The sequence below is a fragment of the Mobula hypostoma genome, chromosome 11 (genome assembly GCF_963921235.1).
Source record: "Mobula hypostoma chromosome 11, sMobHyp1.1, whole genome shotgun sequence".
Lineage (NCBI taxonomy): Eukaryota > Metazoa > Chordata > Chondrichthyes > Myliobatiformes > Myliobatidae > Mobula > Mobula hypostoma.
Window position 1 is genome coordinate 112000633 of NC_086107.1, and position 19988 is coordinate 112020620.

Genomic DNA, 19988 nt, shown 5'->3' on the forward strand with positions numbered 1-19988 from the left:
AAAGTGTACCACCTCACACTTCTCCGGGTTGAACTCCATCTGCCACTTCTCAGCCCACTTCTGCATCCTATCAATATCTCTCCGCGATCTTCGACAATCCTCTACACTATCTACAACACCACCAAACTTTGTGTCGTCTGCAAACTTGCCAACCCACCCTTCTACCCCCACATCTAGGTCGTTAATAAAAATCATGAAAAGTAGAGGTCCCAGAACCGATCCTTGTGGGACACCACTAGTCACAACCCTCCAATCTGAATGTACTCCCTCCACCACGACCCTCTGCCTTCTGCAGACAAGCCAATTCTGAATCCACCTGACCAAACTTCCCTGGATCCCATGCCTTCTGACGTTGTGAATAAGCCTGCCCTGTGGAACCTTGTCAAATGCCTTACTAAAATCCATGTAGATCACATCCACTGCACTACCCTCATCAAAGAGGTAGAAGGTGCCTGGTCACCTCCTCAAAGAACTCTATCAGGCTTGTTAGACATGATCTGCCCTTCACAAAGCCATGCTGACTGTCCCTGATCAGACCATGATTCTCTAAATGCCCAGAGATCCTAACTCTAAGAAACTTTTCCAACAGCTTTCCCACCACAGACGTAAGGCTCCCTGGTCTATAATTACCCGGACTATCCCTACCACCCTTTTTGAACAAGGGGACAACATTCGCCTCCCACCAATCCTCCAGTACCATTCCTGTGGACAACAAGGACATAAAGTCCCCAGCCATAGGCTCAGCAATCTCTTCCCTCACCTCGTGGAGCAGCTTGGGGAATATTCCGTCAGGCCCCGGGGACTTACCTGTCCTAATGTATTTTAAGAACTCCAACACCTCCTCTCCCTTAATGTCAACATGCTCCAGAACATCAAGCTTACTCATATTGTCCTCACTGTCATCAAGTTCCCTCTCATTGGTGAATACCGAAGAGAAGTATTCATTGAGGACCTCGCTCACTTCCACAGCCTCCAGACACATCTTCCCACCTTTATCTCTAATCGGTCCTGCCTTCACTCCTGTCATGTTTTTGTTCTTCCAATAATTGAAGAATGCCTTGGGGTTTTCCTTTACCCTACTCGCCAAGGCCTTCTCGTGCCCCCTTCTTGCTCTCCTCAGCCCCTTCTTAAGCTCCTTTCTTGCTACCCTATATTCCTCAATAGACCCATCTGATCCTTGCTTCCTAAACCTCAGGTATGCTGCCTTCTTCCACCTGACTAGATTTTCCACCTCACTTGTCACCCATGGTTCCTTCACCCTACCATTCTTTATCTTCCTCACCGGGACAAATTTATCCCTAACATCCTGCAAGAGATCCCTAAACATCGACCACATGTCCATAGTACATTTCCCTGCAAAAACATCATCCCAATTCACACCAGCAAGTTCTAGCCTTATAGCCTCATAATTTGCCCTTCCCTGATTAAAAATTTTCCTGTCCACTCTGATTCTATCCTTTTCCATGATAATGCTAAAGGCCAGGGAGCGGTGGTCACTGTCCCCCAGATGCTCACCCACCGAGAGATCTGTGACCTGACCCGGTTCGTTACCTAATACTAGATCTAGTATGGCATTCCCCCTAGTCGGCCTGTCAACATACTATGACAGAAATCCGTCCTGGACACACTTAACAAACTCTGCCCCATCTAAACCCTTGGAACTAATCAGGTGCCTATCAATACTAGGGAAGTTAAAGTCACCCATGATAACAACCCTGTTATTTTTGCACCTTTCCAAAATCTGCCTCCCAATCTGCTCCTCGGTATCTCTGCTGCTACCAGGGTGCCTATAGAATACTCCCAATAGAGTAACTGCTCCCTTCCTGTTCCCGACTTCCACCCATACTGACTCAAAAGAGGATCTTGCTACATTACCCACCATTTCTGGAGCTGTAATAGTATCCCTGACCAGTAATGCCACCCCTCCTCCCCCTTTTCCGCCCTCTCTACCCCTTTTAAAGCACTGAAATCCAGTAATATTGAGAATCCATTCCTGCCCTGGTGCCAGCCAAGTCTCGTAATGGCCACTACATCATAATTCCATGTATGTATCCAAGCTCTCAGTTCATCACCTTTGTTCCTGATGCTTCTTGCATTGAAGTACATGCACTTTAGCCCTTCTACTTTACTACCTTTACACCTTTCATTCTGTTTCTCTTTCCTCAAAGCTTCTCTAAATGTTGTATCTGGCTTTACTCCATGCACTTCTTTCACTGCTCTATCGCTCCCGGGTCCCATCCCCCTTGCAAATTAGTTTAAACCCTCCCGAACCATGCTAGCAAACCTACCTGCAAGGATATTGCTCCCCCTCGAGTTCAGGTGCAACCAATCCAATCTGTACCGGTCCCACCTTCCCCAGAAGAGATCCCAACGATCCAAAAATCTAAAACCCTGCTCCCTGCACCAACTCCTCAGCCATGCATTCAGCTGCCATCTCCTCCAATTCTTACCATCACTGTCACGTAGCACTGGCAGCAATGCTGAGAACGCCACCCTTGAGGTCCTGTTCTTCAGCCTTCTGCCTAGTTCCCGAAACTCACACTTCAGGACCTCATCCCTCTGATATATATCTGATCAATTTCAAAACTGAAGAGGAAGTTGGATAGGGACATGGATGGGAGGAATATGGAGGGTTATGGTGCTGGTGCAGGTCAATAGGACCAGGCAGAGTAGTTCTGCACAGAGTAGATGAACCAAAGGGCCTTTTCTGTGCTGTAGTGTTTTATAACTCTATGACTCTATACCAGTTGTGGAGGTTTGAGCATATATGAAACTGCTGATCTCCTGGGATTTTCATGCACAATGGTCTCTAGATTTTACAGAGAATGGTGCAAAGAACAAAAAAACATCACTGAGCAGCAGTTCTGTTGGTGAAAACACCTTGTTAATGAGAGAGGTCAGAGGACAATGGCCAGACTGGTTCAAGCTGACAGGAAGACAACAGTAACTTAAATAACCACACATTACAACAGTGGTGTGCAGAAGAGCACCTCTGAATGCACAACACGTTGAACGTTGAAGTGGATGGGCTACAGCAGCAGAAGACCATGAACATACACTCAGTGGCCATTTTATTAGGAACAAGGGGCACATAATAAAGTGGCCAGAGTCCACGTATGTCAGTGATAATAAACCTCATTCTATTTCTAAAGCTGATTCAGTCTAATAAATCAAAATATCAGAAACCTGGGACTGTAGTACAATGAGAAACACTGACTCACAGTAAAGCTGAATTTACAGTCATAGGCTCAAATACATCTATGCACAGGTGCAATGGAGAACTTCTTTGCAACAGCATCACGGGCAAGTACCAAAGGATTCAAAGTACGTTTATCATCAAAGTATGTATGCAGTATACAACCCTGAGATTCGTTGTCCCCATTGACAGCCACGAAACAAGGAAAGCTATGGAACCTATTCATAGAAAAACATCAACTCACCCCCCTTATGCGTAAAAAGCAAATCGCAACTGTGTTCAGATCAGCTCAGTGTTCATTATCTGCAGGCCACCCCAATTCAAAGTCGCCAAAAGATAGCAACAGAAAAATGAACGACCAGAAACCAGAAAACACAACATAATATGAACTATCACCACTTAAACTTTGCTCTGGCATCATCCTCCGACAGCATCGAGGCAGAAAGAGATCATTCAAGTGCAGTGGCCTTCCTCCGGCAGCAGTGAGCGAGAGGGAGAGAGTGAGAGAGAGAGGGAGAGTCACACACAGACCCCTTCCTCCGGCAGCAGTGAGCGAGAGGGAGAGAGTGAGAGAGAGAGGGAGAGTCACACACAGACCCCTTCCTCTGGCAGCAGTGAGTGAGAGGGAGGGGGGAGGAAGAGAGAGAAAGAGAGGGAGAGGGAGAGGGAGAGGGAGAGGGGGGGAGAGGGGGAGAGAGAGAGAGAGAGAGAGAGAGAGAGAGAGAGAGAGAGACAGTCACACACAGACACCTTCCTCTGACAACAATGAGGGAGAGAGAGAGAGAGAGTGTCACACACAGACACCTTCCTCCGGCAACAGTTGCTCACCTTCCACACTCGCCTCAAAGTTTTCAATCTTCCTGGAAGCGAGATCAGCAAGAAATGGAGTCGATCATGGCATAGCATCAGGTGAGCAGTATTCGCACGAGAAACATCTAAGTAAACGTTTTTTCCGCAAGAAAGGGGGCTAGGCCACTGCAGTTAGATAACGGCAGCAGCAGTTATGGGGTGAGTGGGGTCTTTTACGCGGATTGGCTCATCCCTTGTTTACCTGATAACATGTCCCAAACTCCTTCTAGTGGGATAACCATGTATTTTTTCATATTTACAGCCATTATCATTGGAGCGACTGTGGGCCCTCTGCTGGGTCTGATCCTAATTGGAGTATTACTGTTCTTCTATAGAGTCAGATTTCGGAGGTAAGAGGACTTACTCAGTGATGGTAATGAACGTGTACTGATGGAGATTTAAAGAAACTTGACGATGCCCAAACCTTCTCACCACTGATAGCAACACTAACAGATGGAGAACTGCAATTGATATTGTTTCCTGACCCTGGAGGCCTGCCTCACTCAAGTTATGTTGACTTTTTCCTCTCTTCATTCCGGTGTAAAATGTTTGAAGTATTTTCTCTCCAGTTATTTTTAGAAGAGTATAAGAGAAAATACAAAAATCTGAGGAGCAAAGGGGCTTGGGAATCCTCATGCAGGATTACCTAAAGGTTAATTTGCAGTGTGAGTCTGTGGTGAGCAAGGCAAATGCAATGTTAGCATTAATTTCAAGAGGACTAGAATATAAAAGCAAGGATGTAATGTTGAGACTTTATAAAGCACTGGCCTGACTTGGAATATTGTGAGCAGTTTTTGGCCCTTTGTCTTAGAATGGATGTGCTGAAACTGGAGAGGATTCAAAGGAGGTTCACAAAAATGATTCCAGGACTGAGTGGCTTGTCATATGAAGAGCATTTGATGGCTCTGGGTCTGTATTCATTAGAATTCATAAAAATGAGGGGTGATCTAATTGAAACCTATCAAATGGTGAAAGGCTTTGATGGAATGGATATGGAGAGGATGTTTCCTCTGGTGGGAGAGGCTAAGACCACAGGACACAGCAGCAGCATAGATACCCGTCCTTTTAGAAAGATGAGAAGGCATCTCTTTACCAGAGAGTGGTGAATCTGTGGAATTAGTTCCACAGGCAGCTGTGGAGGCCAAGTCTTTATGTATATTTAAGGCAAAGGTTGATAGGTACTTGATTGGTCAGAGCATGAAGGGTTATGGGGAGAAGGCAGGAGATTGGGATTGTGAGGGAAAATGGATCAGCTATGATGAGATGGCGAAGCAGACTCGATGGGCTAAATGGCCTAATTCTGCTCCTACATGTTATGGTCTGAGGGCCATGTACTTCAGCAACACTTTTTATTTGGACCTGCACCACATACTGATAATCCTACGCTCACTCACCTGTATCTTGGCTAAGTAGACCCTCAATTTTAGTAAAATTATTTTGTTTCTACATCCTGTCTTGGGCCCATCACTTCCTGTTTCTATAATCCCCTCCAGTCCCAGGATTGTTCAGGATCTGCACTCAGTGGCTACTTTATTCGGCACACCTGTACACATGCGCATTAATGCAAATATCTTATCAGCCAATCCTGTGGCAGCACTTCAGTGCATAAAAGCATGCAGACATGGTCAAGAGGTTCAGTGGCTGGGCTGAAGGTCCAGCTGGAGACTGGCAGTTGGGGCTGTTGATTGAATGGGTGGGGTCTTGGGCATGGAGGAGCCTAGTAGTTTGGAAAGGGTTAGTTTGTGGCCTATGGCTGTAAAAGGGAGGGGAGGGGTTGAGATTGAAGGAGGAGGGCAGGAGACTGTGGAATACTCCAGAAGTAAGGGTAGCCAAAAAAGGGGTGTATCAAGTGGAAGACCCGAAGTAATGGGAGACAACAAATTGAAGAAAATGGGTGAATTGGAGGAATTTATAGTTCTGTATAAAATTAAAGGTCAGAAGGAAGAGGAAGGAGGATTTAGAGCCCTTAATCCTTTGAAATTGTCAGCAGCATTAGAGAACCAAATAGGTAAAGGATTCCCGACCAAGATTTTTTCTAATGGATTGCTGAAAATTTGTTGCAAAGATGTTGACCAATATAACAGTGCTAAAATGGTGGGAAAATTGGTTGTTAAAGTGGAGTGTATTACTCCATAAGGAAGGGAGTTAGGGGGGTAGTGTATGGTATTTGGTCTGGCATGACTGAAAAGGAAATTTTGGACAATATTAAAGGTGGTCGAGTGATTGAAGCCAAACGATTAAAATCAAGAGAAGACGGTGATTGGGATTCTCCTGTTCTTCTGGTTTTTGCAGGTGATGTTCTTCCAACTAGAGTCTATCTTGGGTGCATGTCTTATCAAGTTAGAGAATACATTAGACCTTCCTTGTGCTGTTATAATTGCCAGAGATATGGACACGTTGCTGGTTCATGTCGAGGTAAAAGAAGATATATGAAATGTGGAGAGGATCATGATATTAAAGCATGTAAGGCAGCGGTGCCTAAATGCAGTAACTGTGGAGGGGACCATATAGCGGCATTCAGAGGATGTGAGCATTTTAGTAAGGCAAAGCAGATTCAGGATGTTAGTATCCAACAAAAAATATCATATGCTAAGGCAGTGAAGAAAGTTGATGGAGAGCAAAGGATAAGTAAAGAAAAAATTGGAATGATGGAGAGTCAGTACATTCTGAGTTCTCCAATTATGGTTCATTCAGGCATGTTGTTGACGACTAAAGAGTCTTTTTTGGCGTTTGTTGTTGATGTACTGGTTGGGGCCAAAACTACAACCAAGAGGTTGGATATAATAAAAGTAGTTGTTGGAGCTGCCGAGAGATTCCTTAATATAAAACAGATTTTGCCAGAAAAATTACATGAGTATATGACAGACAAACAATCAATGAATACTTCCCAGTTGTCAGGATCAGAGAGTACAGAGGAGCTTTATGTGGATGAAGAGGCCAATAATTAGTATTTGGATGTTTTTAATATTACAATGTAATGCAAGAAGTTTATCTGCAAATGGTCAAGAATTAAAAAGATTTGTTGGAACTTTTAAAGACAAGCCTGATTTGATCTGTATACAGGAGACATGGTTAAAGCCTCATTTAGATTTTGTGATCCCTGGATATGACAGTTTGAGAGCTGACAGAACAGGCAAATCTGGTGGAGGGTGTGCAACTTTCATAAAAACAGGACTCCAGTTTAGAAGACTTGATTTAACCTTGAAATTGTGGCTGTGGAGGTTTGGAGCTCTCGTGGTCAAATAACTTCCATTAACTTTTTTAATCCAGGTAATATGATGTTATCAGATTTGGATGAAATTATGAATAAGGTAAGATCCCCAGTAATCTGGGTGGGAGATTTCGATGCCCATAATCCTATATGGGGTAGTGAAAGTAAAGATAGTAATGGAGTGGTGGTGGAGGAGTTTCTAGATAAATACAACATGGTACTGCTAAATGACGGAAGGCCTACAAGATTTAATATTGTAAAGAATATTTGTAGTCACTTAGACTTGTCTATCACTTCCTCAAACTTAGCTAGGGTTGGGGAATGGGATGTTATGGTCAGATACACAGTAGGAAGTGATCACTATCCTACATTATGTAGATTTGGTAGAAATTTGATAGTAGAAGTTGAGGAGAGGTCTGCTAGGTATAATTTTTCTTTGGCCCATTGGGATGAGTACCAGGAGAAACCTGTGGATATAATAGAAGAGATTAATAGCGAGAGCTCCATAGACAATTGGAATGAATCCCTCTGTTCTGTAATTCATAAAGTTGCTCAGTTGACTATTCTGCTACAGAATGTTCCTAAGGCTTGAGCATTAGTTCCGTGGTGGAATAAAAATGGTGATATAGCAGTAAGAAACAGAAATAGAGCTTACAGGAAATTAAGAAAGTACCCAATGTTAGATAATGTTATGGAGTATAAAAAGGAAAGAGCAGTAGCAAGGAGAGTAATTAAAAATGCAAAGAGGGATAGTTGGAGAAGATTTTGTGGAGCCCTGAGCCCTGAGACACCTATAAAGCAGTTATGGATGATCATTCACAGTATAGCAGGGATATATAGGAAACCATCTGTCCCAGCTTTGCTGGAAGGAGATATTGAAGCTGTAACCAATAAGGAAAAGGCTGATATGTTTGTAGAGGTGTTCCAAGCGTTACACAGTTCTGGAGAGTTAGGTGATTTGAGAAAGGAAATTATGTTAAAGGAAAGTTGGAAATTGGACAGGAGTTTGGATGATAATAGCTCCATAAATTTGTTTTTCTCCCTTCAGGAATGGCAGGAAGCTGTCCAATCAGGTTCAAACACTTCTCCTGGTAGGGATGGACTGTGTTATGAATCGCTTAAGCATTGAGATGGCTCTGTATTAATAGAAATACTAGCATTGTTTAATTCAGAGTGGAAAGAAGGAAAATTACCAGTAGAATGGAAGCATGCGGTGGTAGTTCCAGTTTTAAAGCCAGGTAAGGACGCGTCTAGTCCTAGTTCGTATCGGCCTATAGCTTTAATGCCAGTGCTTTGTAAAATTATGGAACGAATGGTCACCAACAGACTTGTTTATATTTTGGAAAATAAGGGACATTTTGCTGCATATCAAAGTGGTTTCAGAACTGGAAGATCAACAATGGAATCTGTTGCCCTTTTAGATCATGATATTAAAAAAGCATTTCAAAATAGAGAAGTAATGGTAAGTGTATTTCTAGATATTGAAAGAGCATATGACTTATTATGGAAGGATAGCTTATTAATTAAACTCTATGATGCGGGAATTAGAGGTAGAATGTTTAATTGGATCAAAAATTTCCTTAAGGAAAAGACAATTCAAGTAAGAATAGGCGGAACAAGCTCCAAGTCAGTTAAAATAGGTAATGGTACCCCTCAAGGAAGTGTCATTAGTCCAGTTCTTTTTAAGGTCATGATAAATGATATCTTTGATCAGGAAGGGACAGGATTTGGCAAATCATTGTTTGCAGACAATGGTGCAATCTGGAAAAGAGGAAGAAACATCGAGTATATATCAAGGCAGCTACAAAAGGCTTTAAGATCAGTTGAAAACTGGGCTAATAAATGGGGTAACACACATAAAAGTTGCTGGTGAACGCAGCAGGCCAGGCAGCATCTCTAGGAAGAGGTACAGTCGACATTTCGGGCCGAGACCCTTCATTAGGACTCAAGGGTCTTGGCCCGAAACATCGACTGTACCTCTTCCTAGAGATGCTGCCTGGCCTGCTGCGTTCACCAGCAACTTTTATGTGTGTTGCTTGAAATTCCAGCATCTACAGATTTCCTCGTATTTGCAGTAATAAATGGGGTTTCAGGATTTCTGCTTCTAAGTCCAAATATATGATTTTTGGCTTTAGAAGAAAGATTCCTGATTGTGAATTGTGTCTATATGATTCTCCACTAGAAAAAGTCAAGGTATTCAAGTTTTTAGATGTCTGGTTTGATGAAAGACTTACTTGGAGGGTTCATATAGATAAAACAATTGGAAAGTGAGAAAGTTTTAAATGTTATGAGAAGTATTGCTGGATGCGACTGGGGAGCAGGGCGGGAAACTATGTACTTAATATATCTAGCTATGATTAGATCAGTTATTGATTATGGTTGTATTGCTTATGGTTCCACTGCTACGGCAGTGCTTAGAAAACTAGACACTGTGCAATCCAAAGCACTTAGACTCTGTTGTGGAGCTTTTAGAACATCAGTCCCGGTATTATATATGGAGATGGGAAAGTGCCTCTACATTTAAGACGAATTCAGTTGGGCCTGCAGTATTGGGCAAAACTAAATGGATTCAATCACAGCTGTTTGCCAAAGTGTCTTTTTTAGGGGAAGTTGGAGTGCCAAAGTAAAATTAAAAGATGTCCATTTTTAGATTTGGTTAATAACTGGGCTGTGAAATTGAAACTGACTGAGGAAGACATAGTTGACCAAATTTGCTTGCCACCCGTCCCTTTTTGGCTCTTGCCGGAACCAGAAGTAGTCCTATTCCTCCTTTTTCAGCTTTAAGGAAGCAGAGCAATTTCATCAGCGTTCATCACAAATGAATATTTAAATAATAAATGGGGATCTTATCTGAAGATTTTTACTGATGGCTCAGTGGACCCAGAGAGCAGTAGGCAGGGTTTGGGATGTATATGTCTCAACTTGGAGTTAAGTTTGGTCACCAGGTTTCAGAAGGTGTTTCTATCTTTGCAACAGAATTACTAGCAATCCTCTGGGCTTTATGGTAAATAGAAGACTCTCAACCATGTAGGGTTATCATCTGTTCAGATTCTGCCGCTGTCTTAGAGGCTATAAAAGGAATAAATCAAAAGCTCATCCTGAAATAGTTATTGAGATTCTCTTAGTGTTGTTTAGAGTAGGGAAGATGGGTTGTGCAGTTAGATTTTCATGGATACCTGGGCATGCTGGGGTGGAGGGAAATGAAATTGTGGATGGCATTGCAAAGTTTTCCTTACAGAGCAGGCAAGTAGAAATTAGAGCTCCCCTAGGCAAAGCAGAATTGAGATGTAGGATTAAAAAAGGTATAGAGAATAAGTGGCAGGAGGATTGGAAAAATGAATTAAGGGGCAGGCATTATTTTTCTAGTCACCCACTGGTTAAAAAGGTCTCAGACTGTTACCTTTCAAATCGTAGAGATCTGGAGAAATTAACAAGACTTAGGTTGGGGCATTGTGGGCTAAACTATTATTCAAAGATAATAGGAAAACATCCTACTGGATTATGTGACCGTGGTAGTCCAGAGACAGTCCAGCATGTTTTGCTGAGCTGTAATAGATACAAAATTGAAAGAAGCATGTTGTTCAAGAGGCTATCTGGCTTAAATGTACTTTGGTTTCCTATTAAATCTTTGTTTGCCCATCATGAGAACCAACATCTGATTGAAGAGTTTATTATTCAGTTTATACATGAGACTAGGTTATATTCGAGAATTTGAGTTCCTTGAAGTTCTATAATTACACATCCTGCAGAGGGCAGTAATCCGCCTAGATGCGTCTAAACCGCCGGAAATAGAAGAAGAAGAACTTCAGTTGTTGTTCAGACTGAACATCAGAGTGGGGAAGAAATGTGATCTAAGTGGCTTTGACCATGGAATGATTGCTGGTGTCAGATGGGGTAGTTTGAGAATCTCAAACTGCTGATCCCCTGGGATTTTCAGTCTTTAGATTAGATTAGATTAGATTGAGGACACGCAGTCCTCTTTTATTATCATTTAGTAATGCATGCATTAAGAAATGATACAATGTTCTTCCAGAATGATATCACAGAAACACAAGACAAACCAAGACTAAAAAACTTACAAAGTTTGTACAAAAACCACATAATTATAACATATAGTTACAATAGTACAAAGCAATACCGTAATTTGATAGAAGAACAGACCATGGGCACGGTAAAAAAAAATCTCAAAGTCTCTCGAAAGTCCCATCATCTCACGCAGATGGTAGAAGGAAGAGAAACTCTCTTCCTGCCATGAGCTTCCAGCGCTGCAAACTTGCTGATGCAGCACCCTGGAAGCAGCCGACCACAGCCGACTCTTGAGTCTGTCCAAAAATGTCAAGCCTCCGACCAGCCCTCCGACACCGAGCACCAAGCACCATCTCTGCCAAGCGCTTCGACCTCGGCCCCGGCAACAGGCAAAGCCAAGGATTTGGGGCCTTCCCCTCCAGAGATTCTCGATCGCGCAGTAGCAGTGGCAGCAAAGCGGGCACTTCAGAAGTTTCTCCAGATGTTCCTTCGTGCTTCTCATGGCTGTCTCCATCAAATCAGGATTGTGCACGGCATCCTACTTACAAATACGATAGTGTACACAGGGAACGGTGTGAGAAACAAAAAGACATCCAGTGAGTGGTAGTTCTGTGGGTGAAAATGCCAGACGACAGAGAAAAATAGCCGGAATGGTTCAAGCTGACAGGAAGGCGACAGTAACTCAAATAACAACATTACAACAGTGGTGTGCAGGAGAGCACCTCTGTGTGCACAACACATTGAACCTTGAAGAGGATGGGCTACAGCAGCAGAAGACAATGAACATACACTCAGTGGCCATTCTATTAGGTACAGGGGGTAGCTAATAACATGGCCACTGAGCGTCTACACTCCCCTAAACTTATCATCCATGGATCAATCTACGCCTCAAATTCTGGTATTTCTTCCTAAAACTCTCTACCTCTGTTTTTCTTTAGTCCTATAGGACCCAATTTAATATACAGATCAACATCAATTTCTGTTGCAGAATGTCTTAAGAAATTTTAATATATTACAGTGATAGAAATTGACATTAACAAGTCATTTTTATCATTCCAGGATGAATCGTGAGTCAGAATTTTTATCAACGATTGCCCTTTCTTCAGCATACAAGTACGTGGATTTTTTTTGTGTTCTTGATGACTTGGGTTGTCTCCCTCCCCTACCTCCACCACTGTCTATGATACTGCAGCTGCTGTCTCTCCATCAGTGCTGGCTGTACTCTGAATTACATTGGCCCCTCTCTCTAATTTAATAGCATCTTGCCTGAAGCCCTCCACTGTTCAGGGGCCGACCAAGGACATTGCTTTTTAGTCATTTACGTGATACGCAAGTCAGAGCGCAACTATGTGGAGAGCAAGCTGCTTCCCATGTAGCAGGCTCCCCCTCTCCACACAGCTGATGAATCCAGAGGAACGGCAGAGACTGATACATTCAGACACCAGTGGTATTGCAGGGGTTGCTGATCAGCATAGGACTGCCTTAGGGACTTTAGCTCTAGACTTTTCCTTGGGGTTTGCTCCCCATGAGTGGCTATAGCTGACAGGCAGAGGAGGTTTGAGATGAGTTTTCCTTCTAGATGAGCTGCCAACAATGGCTGATGAGTCCCATCTGCCCAAAGTGACTGGTGTTCAGGTGCCAGTAATCCTACTTTGCCCATTCTGCCAGTGTAAATGGTTCCCGCAGGCTTAGTAACTAAGCCGTGAGTTAGCTACGCCAGAGGCGATTTGAGATGCATACCATTGGGAACATTCAATAGTAGTAGGAGCTATTCGCCACTGCCTTCCCTGGCTATAACAACCTTACACAGCCACGCAGCTGGTAGCTTGCAGACTGATATTGCACCAAGCAGTGGTATAATGCCCAGTGATATGTGTGTACTATCTGACCTACTGAATTCCTCCAGCATTTTGTGTGTGTTGCTTTGGATTTCCAGCATCTGCAGAAATTCTTGAGTTCATGATTAAGGGATGAGTCACTGCAAAACAGTACAACTGCCCTTGACAACAAGGCCAAAGGCCTTTTGATGGGAGCAAAGAAAGAATGCATGGTCTTGGTCTTTTGTTTCATTTGAAAGATGAGAGAGAAGGCTAAGACTCTTTTAATATTGCAGAACTTGCTCAAGGTAACACTGAAACATAAGCCTAGAGTTTCGTGTTAGGTTTGCATTGCAGAACCTAATGAGTCAGCACTAGCTGAGTTAGGGTGAACATCTGAATCAAGTAAAGTCACCTACACTTTGTTTTGCTCCCCAGGCCCATCCCCGTGAGTGAATACAAGAGCTACGTGCTGTGCAACAAAAACATTGGCTTTTCTAGCGAATATCGGGTGTGTATGTTTCGTTGAAATATTCACTTCAAACTCCTGAGAACTTGCTTAACTAGAAAGTGCAGAGCATTGTCAAAGGCAGGTGATGAACACATTGTACAAGTGAATGAGAACTATGGTGGTCCTTGATGAAGTCCTGATGAAGGATCTCAGCCTGAAATGTCAACTGTTTACTCTTTTCCAGAGATGCTGCCTTACATGCTGAGTTCCTCCAGCATTTTGTGTGAGTTGCAGAGATTTCCAGCATCTGCAGATTTTGTCATCTAAGGACCATGGTGGGCAGGGACCCACCAGTGCATTACCAATGAATGCAAGTGCAGGTGTGCTGCCCAAGTACAGCCCTTCTCAATCTTTTTAGTACAAGATCATCCAAGCACTGAACTTCGTTTTGCAACCCCAAATCGATGTAGTCATCATGTCCTTGATTAGCTTCCAATGCAAGTTCAGGTTATATTACAATAATATTGTATTACAGCTGGCTCAATAGCACTACAGTTAACATAACGCTTTACAGCACCAGCGGCCCGTTGTCTGTAACGAGATTGTACACTCTCCCCACAACCGTGTGGGTGTCTTCCAGGTTTCCCGGTTTCCTTCCACATCCCATTTACATAGGTTAGTAGGTTAATTGGGCAAAGAAGGCTTGTTGGGCTGACAGGGTCTGTTACTGTGCTATATCTATAAATGAGCATCAAAAGATTGTTAAATAGCGAAACTCTTGCTGATGCTAAGTCCCTTGCTTGCCAATTGAACAGATCAATAATAATGGATACTCAAGTATCTTTTTCTTCTTCTTGGCCCCTTAGCTCCCAGTGGAGCATAGGCCATCGATGACTTCCTGTCTCCATTGAACTCTGATCTGACCTAGTTGCTTGAGGGGGCACCTGGGGTGTCCCCGTTGTCTAATTTCGGCCTCGACGTCTCTCCTCCATGTCCTTTTTCCTTTTTCCTTGGGGATTCCATTTTAATGCCTGCCGAGGGATGGTGCTGGTTGGCTTCCTCGAGATGTGGCCAATCCACTTCCACTTCTGTTTGTATCTCTATGGATTCCTGGTTGGTGTTTTCCCCACAGGGCCTGTCAGTCCATCTGATGTTTAGGATCCTTCTCGGGCACTGATTGATGAAAGCTTGAGGTGTTATTTTCCTGTCTGGTACATGGTTCCCACACAAAGCCCAAGACAGATAAATGAGCTTTGATGACAAAAGAGAAGTTGGCCATGCAGGATCCTGATGGCTTTCCCTGTGCTGTGCCATGTGCTCACTCGATGATAAAACCCTTCTCACAAAGTCGATAGTATGGTTGGAGTTCATCAATGTTTTTGTAACCATTGTATCCACTGTACAGGGGATTGGCCTACAGAGCTTCACCAGAGCCCTGTTGGCCAGCCTCGCCTGTTTCCACCTCTCGAGACGGGATGTTGAGTTGGAATTTGAGAGGCACTCAAGTATCCTTCCACTCCACGTTTAATTTTTGCCTTTCCAAGATTGGGGAAGCACTTCCCAGGACATGTACCACCACTTCCGGATGTTCTCCTTCACCCTTGAGGATTCCTTGTAATCGGTCCGTGACGTCCTGGATCCTGGCACCAGTGAGGCAACACATGATGATGTATCTGTGAAATTCATTGCCACAGGTGGCTGTGGAGGCCAAGTCATTTAAAGCGGAGGTTTATAGTGTTACATTTTGTAACTTCAAAACATTAAACTAATTTCAAGGAAGACACAAGAGTCTGGGAACATGGATCTAGCTTCATCTTTACTTTTAACAAGGCGCGCACGGATCATGTGGTAGCGTGATGACTTATGTAATTATCATAGTTTTACATATAACCCATAATTAATTATTTAAACAAACAAGAAAGCTTAATTAACCTATATATATACTAGATCCCTCAAATATTACTTAAATATTAAATACCTAACATATAGGTTCTTGATTAGTCGAGGCATCAAAAGTCTCAGGAGAATGGGGTTGAGAGGGCTAATAAATCAACCATGATGGAATAAGCAGACTCAATGGGCTGAATGGACTAATTCTGCTCCTACATCTTGTAGTCTTAAAACTGAAAGTTCTGAAAGACTGCGATTACCTTTGTCAGTTGTCTAATCTGTGGATTGTGATGACTAAGGAGAGGGAGGTTGAATCCCTTTGGTTCCCCTATAGCTGAAAGTAATCAGGAATTACTTCCTTATTTTGTTACTGTTCCTCATTTAGACAATAGACAATAGACAATAGGTGCAGGAGTAGGCCATTCGGCCCTTCGAGCCAGCACCGCCATTCACTGTGATCATGGCTGATCATCCACTATCAGTATCCAGTTCCTGCCTTATCCCCATAACCTTTGATTCTGCTATCTTTAAGAGCTCTATCCGTCTCTTTCTTGAAAGCATCCAGAGACTTGGCCTCCACAGCCTTCTGGGGCAGAGCATTCCATATATCCACCACTCTCTGGGTGAAAAAGTTTTTCCTCAACTCCGTTCTAAATGGCCTACCCCTAAATTCTTAAACTGTGGCCTCTGGTTCTGGACTCACCCATCAGCGGGAACATGCTTCCTGCCTCCAGCGTGTCCAATCCCTTAATAATCTTATATGTCTCAATAAGATCCCCTCTCAGCCTTCTAAGTTCCAGAGTATACAAGCCCAGTCGCTCCAATCTTTCGATATATGACAGTCCCGCCATTCCAGGAATTAACCTTGTGAACCTACGCTGCACTCCCTCAATAGCAAGAATGTCCTTCCTCAAATTTGGAGACCAAAACTGCACACAGTACTCCAGGTGTGGTCTCACCAGGGCCCTGTACAGCTGCAGAAGGACCTCTTTGCTCTTATACTCAATTCCCCTTGTTATGAAGGCCAGAATGCCATTAGCCTTTTTCACTGCCTGCTGTACTTGCATGCTTGCTTTCAGTGACTGATGTACAAGAACACCTAGATCTCGTTGTGCTTCCCCTTTTCCTAACTTGACTCCATTTAGATAGTAATCTGCCTTCCTATTCTTACCACCAAAGTGGATAACCTCACATTTATCCACATTAAACTGCATCTGCCATGCATCTGCCCACTCACCCAGCCTGTCCAAGTCACCCTGCATTCTCATAACATCCTCCTCACATTTCACACTGCCTCCCAGCTCTGTGTCATCGTAAATTTGCTAATGTTACTCTTAATTCCTTCATCTAAATCATTAATATATATTGTAAACAGCTGCGGTCCCAGCACTGAACCCTGTGGTACCCCACTGGTCACTGCCTGCCATTCCAAAAGAGACCCGTTAATCACTACTCTTTGTTTTCTGTCAGCCAGCCAATTTTCAATCCATGTCAGTACTCTGCCCCCAATACCATGTGCCCTAATTTTGCCCACTAATCTCCTCTGTGGGACTTTATCAAAGGCTTTCTGAAAGTCCAGGTACACTACATCCACTGGCTCTCCCTTGTCCATTTTCATAGTTACATCCTCAAAAAATTCCAGAAGATTAGTCAAGCACCATTTCCCCTTCGTAAACCCATGCTGACTCGGACCAATTCTGTTACTGCTATCCAGATGTGTTGTAATTTCATCTTTTATAATTGACTCCAGCATCTTTCCCACCACTGACGTCAGGCTAACCGGTCTATAATTCCCTGTTTTCTCTCTTCCTCCCTTCTTGAAGAGAGGGACAACATTAGCCACCCTCCAATCCACAGTAACTGATCCTGAATCTATAGAACATTGGAAAATGATTACCAATACGTCCACGATTTCTAAAGCCACTTCCTTAAGTACCCTGGGATGCAGAGCATCAGGTCCCGGGGACCTATCAGCCTTCAGACCCAACAGCCTATACAACACCATTTCCTGCCTAATATAAATTTCCTTCAATTCATCCATTACCCTAGGTTTTTTGGCCACTTACATCTGGGAGATTGTCTGTGTCTTCCCTAGTGAAGACAGATCCAAAGTACCTGTTCAACTCGTCTGCCATTTCCTTGTTCCCCATAATAAATTCACCCGCTTCTGTCTTCAAGGGCCCAATTTTGGTCTTAACTATTTTTTTCCTTTTCACATACCTAAAGAAGCTTTTACTATCCTCCTTTATATTCTTGGCTAGTTTACCTTCGTACCTAATTTTTTCTCTGCGTATTGCCTTTTTAGTTACCTTCTGTTGCTCTTTAAAAGTTTCCCAATCCTCTGGCTTCCCACTCGTCTTTGCTATGTTATACTTCTTCTCTTTTATTCTTATGCTGTCCATTACTTCCCTTGTCAGCCGCGGCCTCCCCTTACTCCCCTTAGGATCTTTCTTCCTCTTTGGAACGAACTGATCCTGCACCTTCCGCATTATTCCCAGAAACACTTGCCGTTGCTGTTCCACTGTCATCCCTGCTAGGGTATTGTTCCATTGAACTTTGGCCAGCTCCTCCCTCATAGCACCATAGTTCGCTTTGTTCAACTGTAGTACTGACACTTCCGAGTTTCCCTTCTCCCTCTCAAATTGTAGATTAAAACTTATCATATTATGGTCACTATCTCCTGATGGCTCCTTTACCTAGAGGTCCCTGATCAAATCCAGTTCATTGCACAACAGTAAATCTAGAATTGCGTTCTCTCTGGTAGGCTCCAGTACAAGCTGTTCTAAGGATCCATCTCGGAGGGACTCCACAAACTCCCTTTCTTGGGGTCCAGTACCAACCTGATTCCTCCAGTCTACCTGCATGATGAAGTTCCCCATAACAACTGTAGCATTACCTTTGCGACATGCAAATTTTAACTCTTGATTCAACTTACACCCTACATCCAGACTACTGTTTGGGGGCCTGTAGATAACTCCCATTAGGGTCTTTCTACCCTTAGAATTTCTCAGTTCTATCCACACTGACTCTACGTCTCCTTCCTATGTCCCCCCGCACAATGGACTGAATATCATTCTTCACCAACAGAGCCACCCCACCCCCTCTGCCCATCAGTCTGTCCTTTCGATAGGACGTATACCCTTGAATATTTATTTCCCAGGCCCTGTCCACTTGAAGCCATGTCTCTGTTATTCCCACAACATCACACTTACCAATTTCCAACTGTGCCTCAAGCTCATCTACTTTATTTCTTATACTCCGTGCATTCATACATAATACTTTTAGTTCATAACTCCCCTCACCTCCCATATCAATTCCTATTTCACTTGGCCATACTGTACGATCCCTTCTTGAGCTTTCTGCTCTGTTGATTCTGCTGCCTTTCTTAACTTTTCTTATTCTCACTTTCCCTTTATCTCCATCCTTATATTTCCAGTTCGTCCCCTCCCCCCCACTACTTAGTTTAAGCACACCCGCGTTGCAGAGGCAAACCTGTGCCAGAATGCTGGTGCCCCGCTTATTAAGGTGCAACCCGTCCCTTTTGTACAATTCATCCTTACCCCGAAACATACCCCAGTGGTCCAAGAATGTAAATCCTTGATTCCTGCACCAGTTCCTCAGCCACACATTCAGATCCATTATCTCCCTGTTCTTGACCACTCCAGCACGAGGAACTGGAAGCAAACCGGAGATAACCACCCTGGAAGTCCTGCTTTTCAGCCTTCTTCCGAGTTCTCTGAAGTCGCGCTGTAGAATGTCTTTCCTCTTCTTTCCCACGTCATTTGTGCGACATGCACCACCACTTCCGGATGTTCTCCTTCACCCTTGAGGATTCCTTGTAATCGGTCCGTGACGTCCTGGATCCTGGCACCAGTGAGGCAACACACCATCCTTAAATCCCGCCTGTTGCCGCAGAAACCCCTTTCTGTACCCCTCACTATGGAGTCCCCTACTACCACGGCTCTGCCTGACTTCTGTCTCCTTGGGTTTGCCTCAGCGCCAATTGTTGATTCACAGAGCCGTCCACCTCTCAGACTGGCAGTGTCTTCTGTCCCGACAGCTTCCAAGAGGGAGAACCTGTTTACGAGAGGCACATCTCCTGGGGTCTCCTGTATTTCAAGCATCCTTTCCTTGCTCATCGTCGTCCTCCTACTCTCTTCCTGTATCCTGGGTGTAACGACCTCACTGTAGGTCCTGTCCAGAAAACTCTCGTTGTCCCGGATTAACCTAACGTCATCCAGTTGCCTCTCCAGTGCTGCAACACGGTCCTTCAGAAGCTGAATCTGGACACATTTTCTGCAGGTGTGGGATCCAGAGGCACCATCAGTGTTCCAGACCTCCCACATCATGCACACAGCACACTGAATCAGCCTAGCGATCATCTCTTCTCCACTTCTCACCCTCTCCGACTGTGAGGGCAACATTTATTACTCGTTTTTACTCTCCCATGAGAAGGTATCAAGGAAAAAGAAACTCGAGAATTAGTCATGAGGGTGTGGAATCGGGTCACACGTTTGTCAGATTAGATAAGGCTGGCAGATTTTTTCC

The 19988-nt window shown here is 43.7% G+C and overlaps 1 protein-coding gene across 3 annotated transcripts in view; it reads left to right on the top strand.

Annotated features, from left to right (window-relative positions):
* LOC134354404 (receptor-type tyrosine-protein phosphatase H-like) overlaps positions 1-19988 on the top strand; it is an 80117-nt gene that overhangs the window by 27152 nt on the left and 32977 nt on the right. For all 3 annotated transcript variants that reach the window (XM_063063399.1, XM_063063401.1, XM_063063402.1), the window contains exons 7-9: positions 4308-4395; positions 12342-12395; positions 13538-13610. In XM_063063399.1, coding sequence (XP_062919469.1) covers positions 4308-4395; positions 12342-12395; positions 13538-13610 — 215 coding nt within the window. The remainder of the gene's footprint in view (positions 1-4307; positions 4396-12341; positions 12396-13537; positions 13611-19988) is intronic.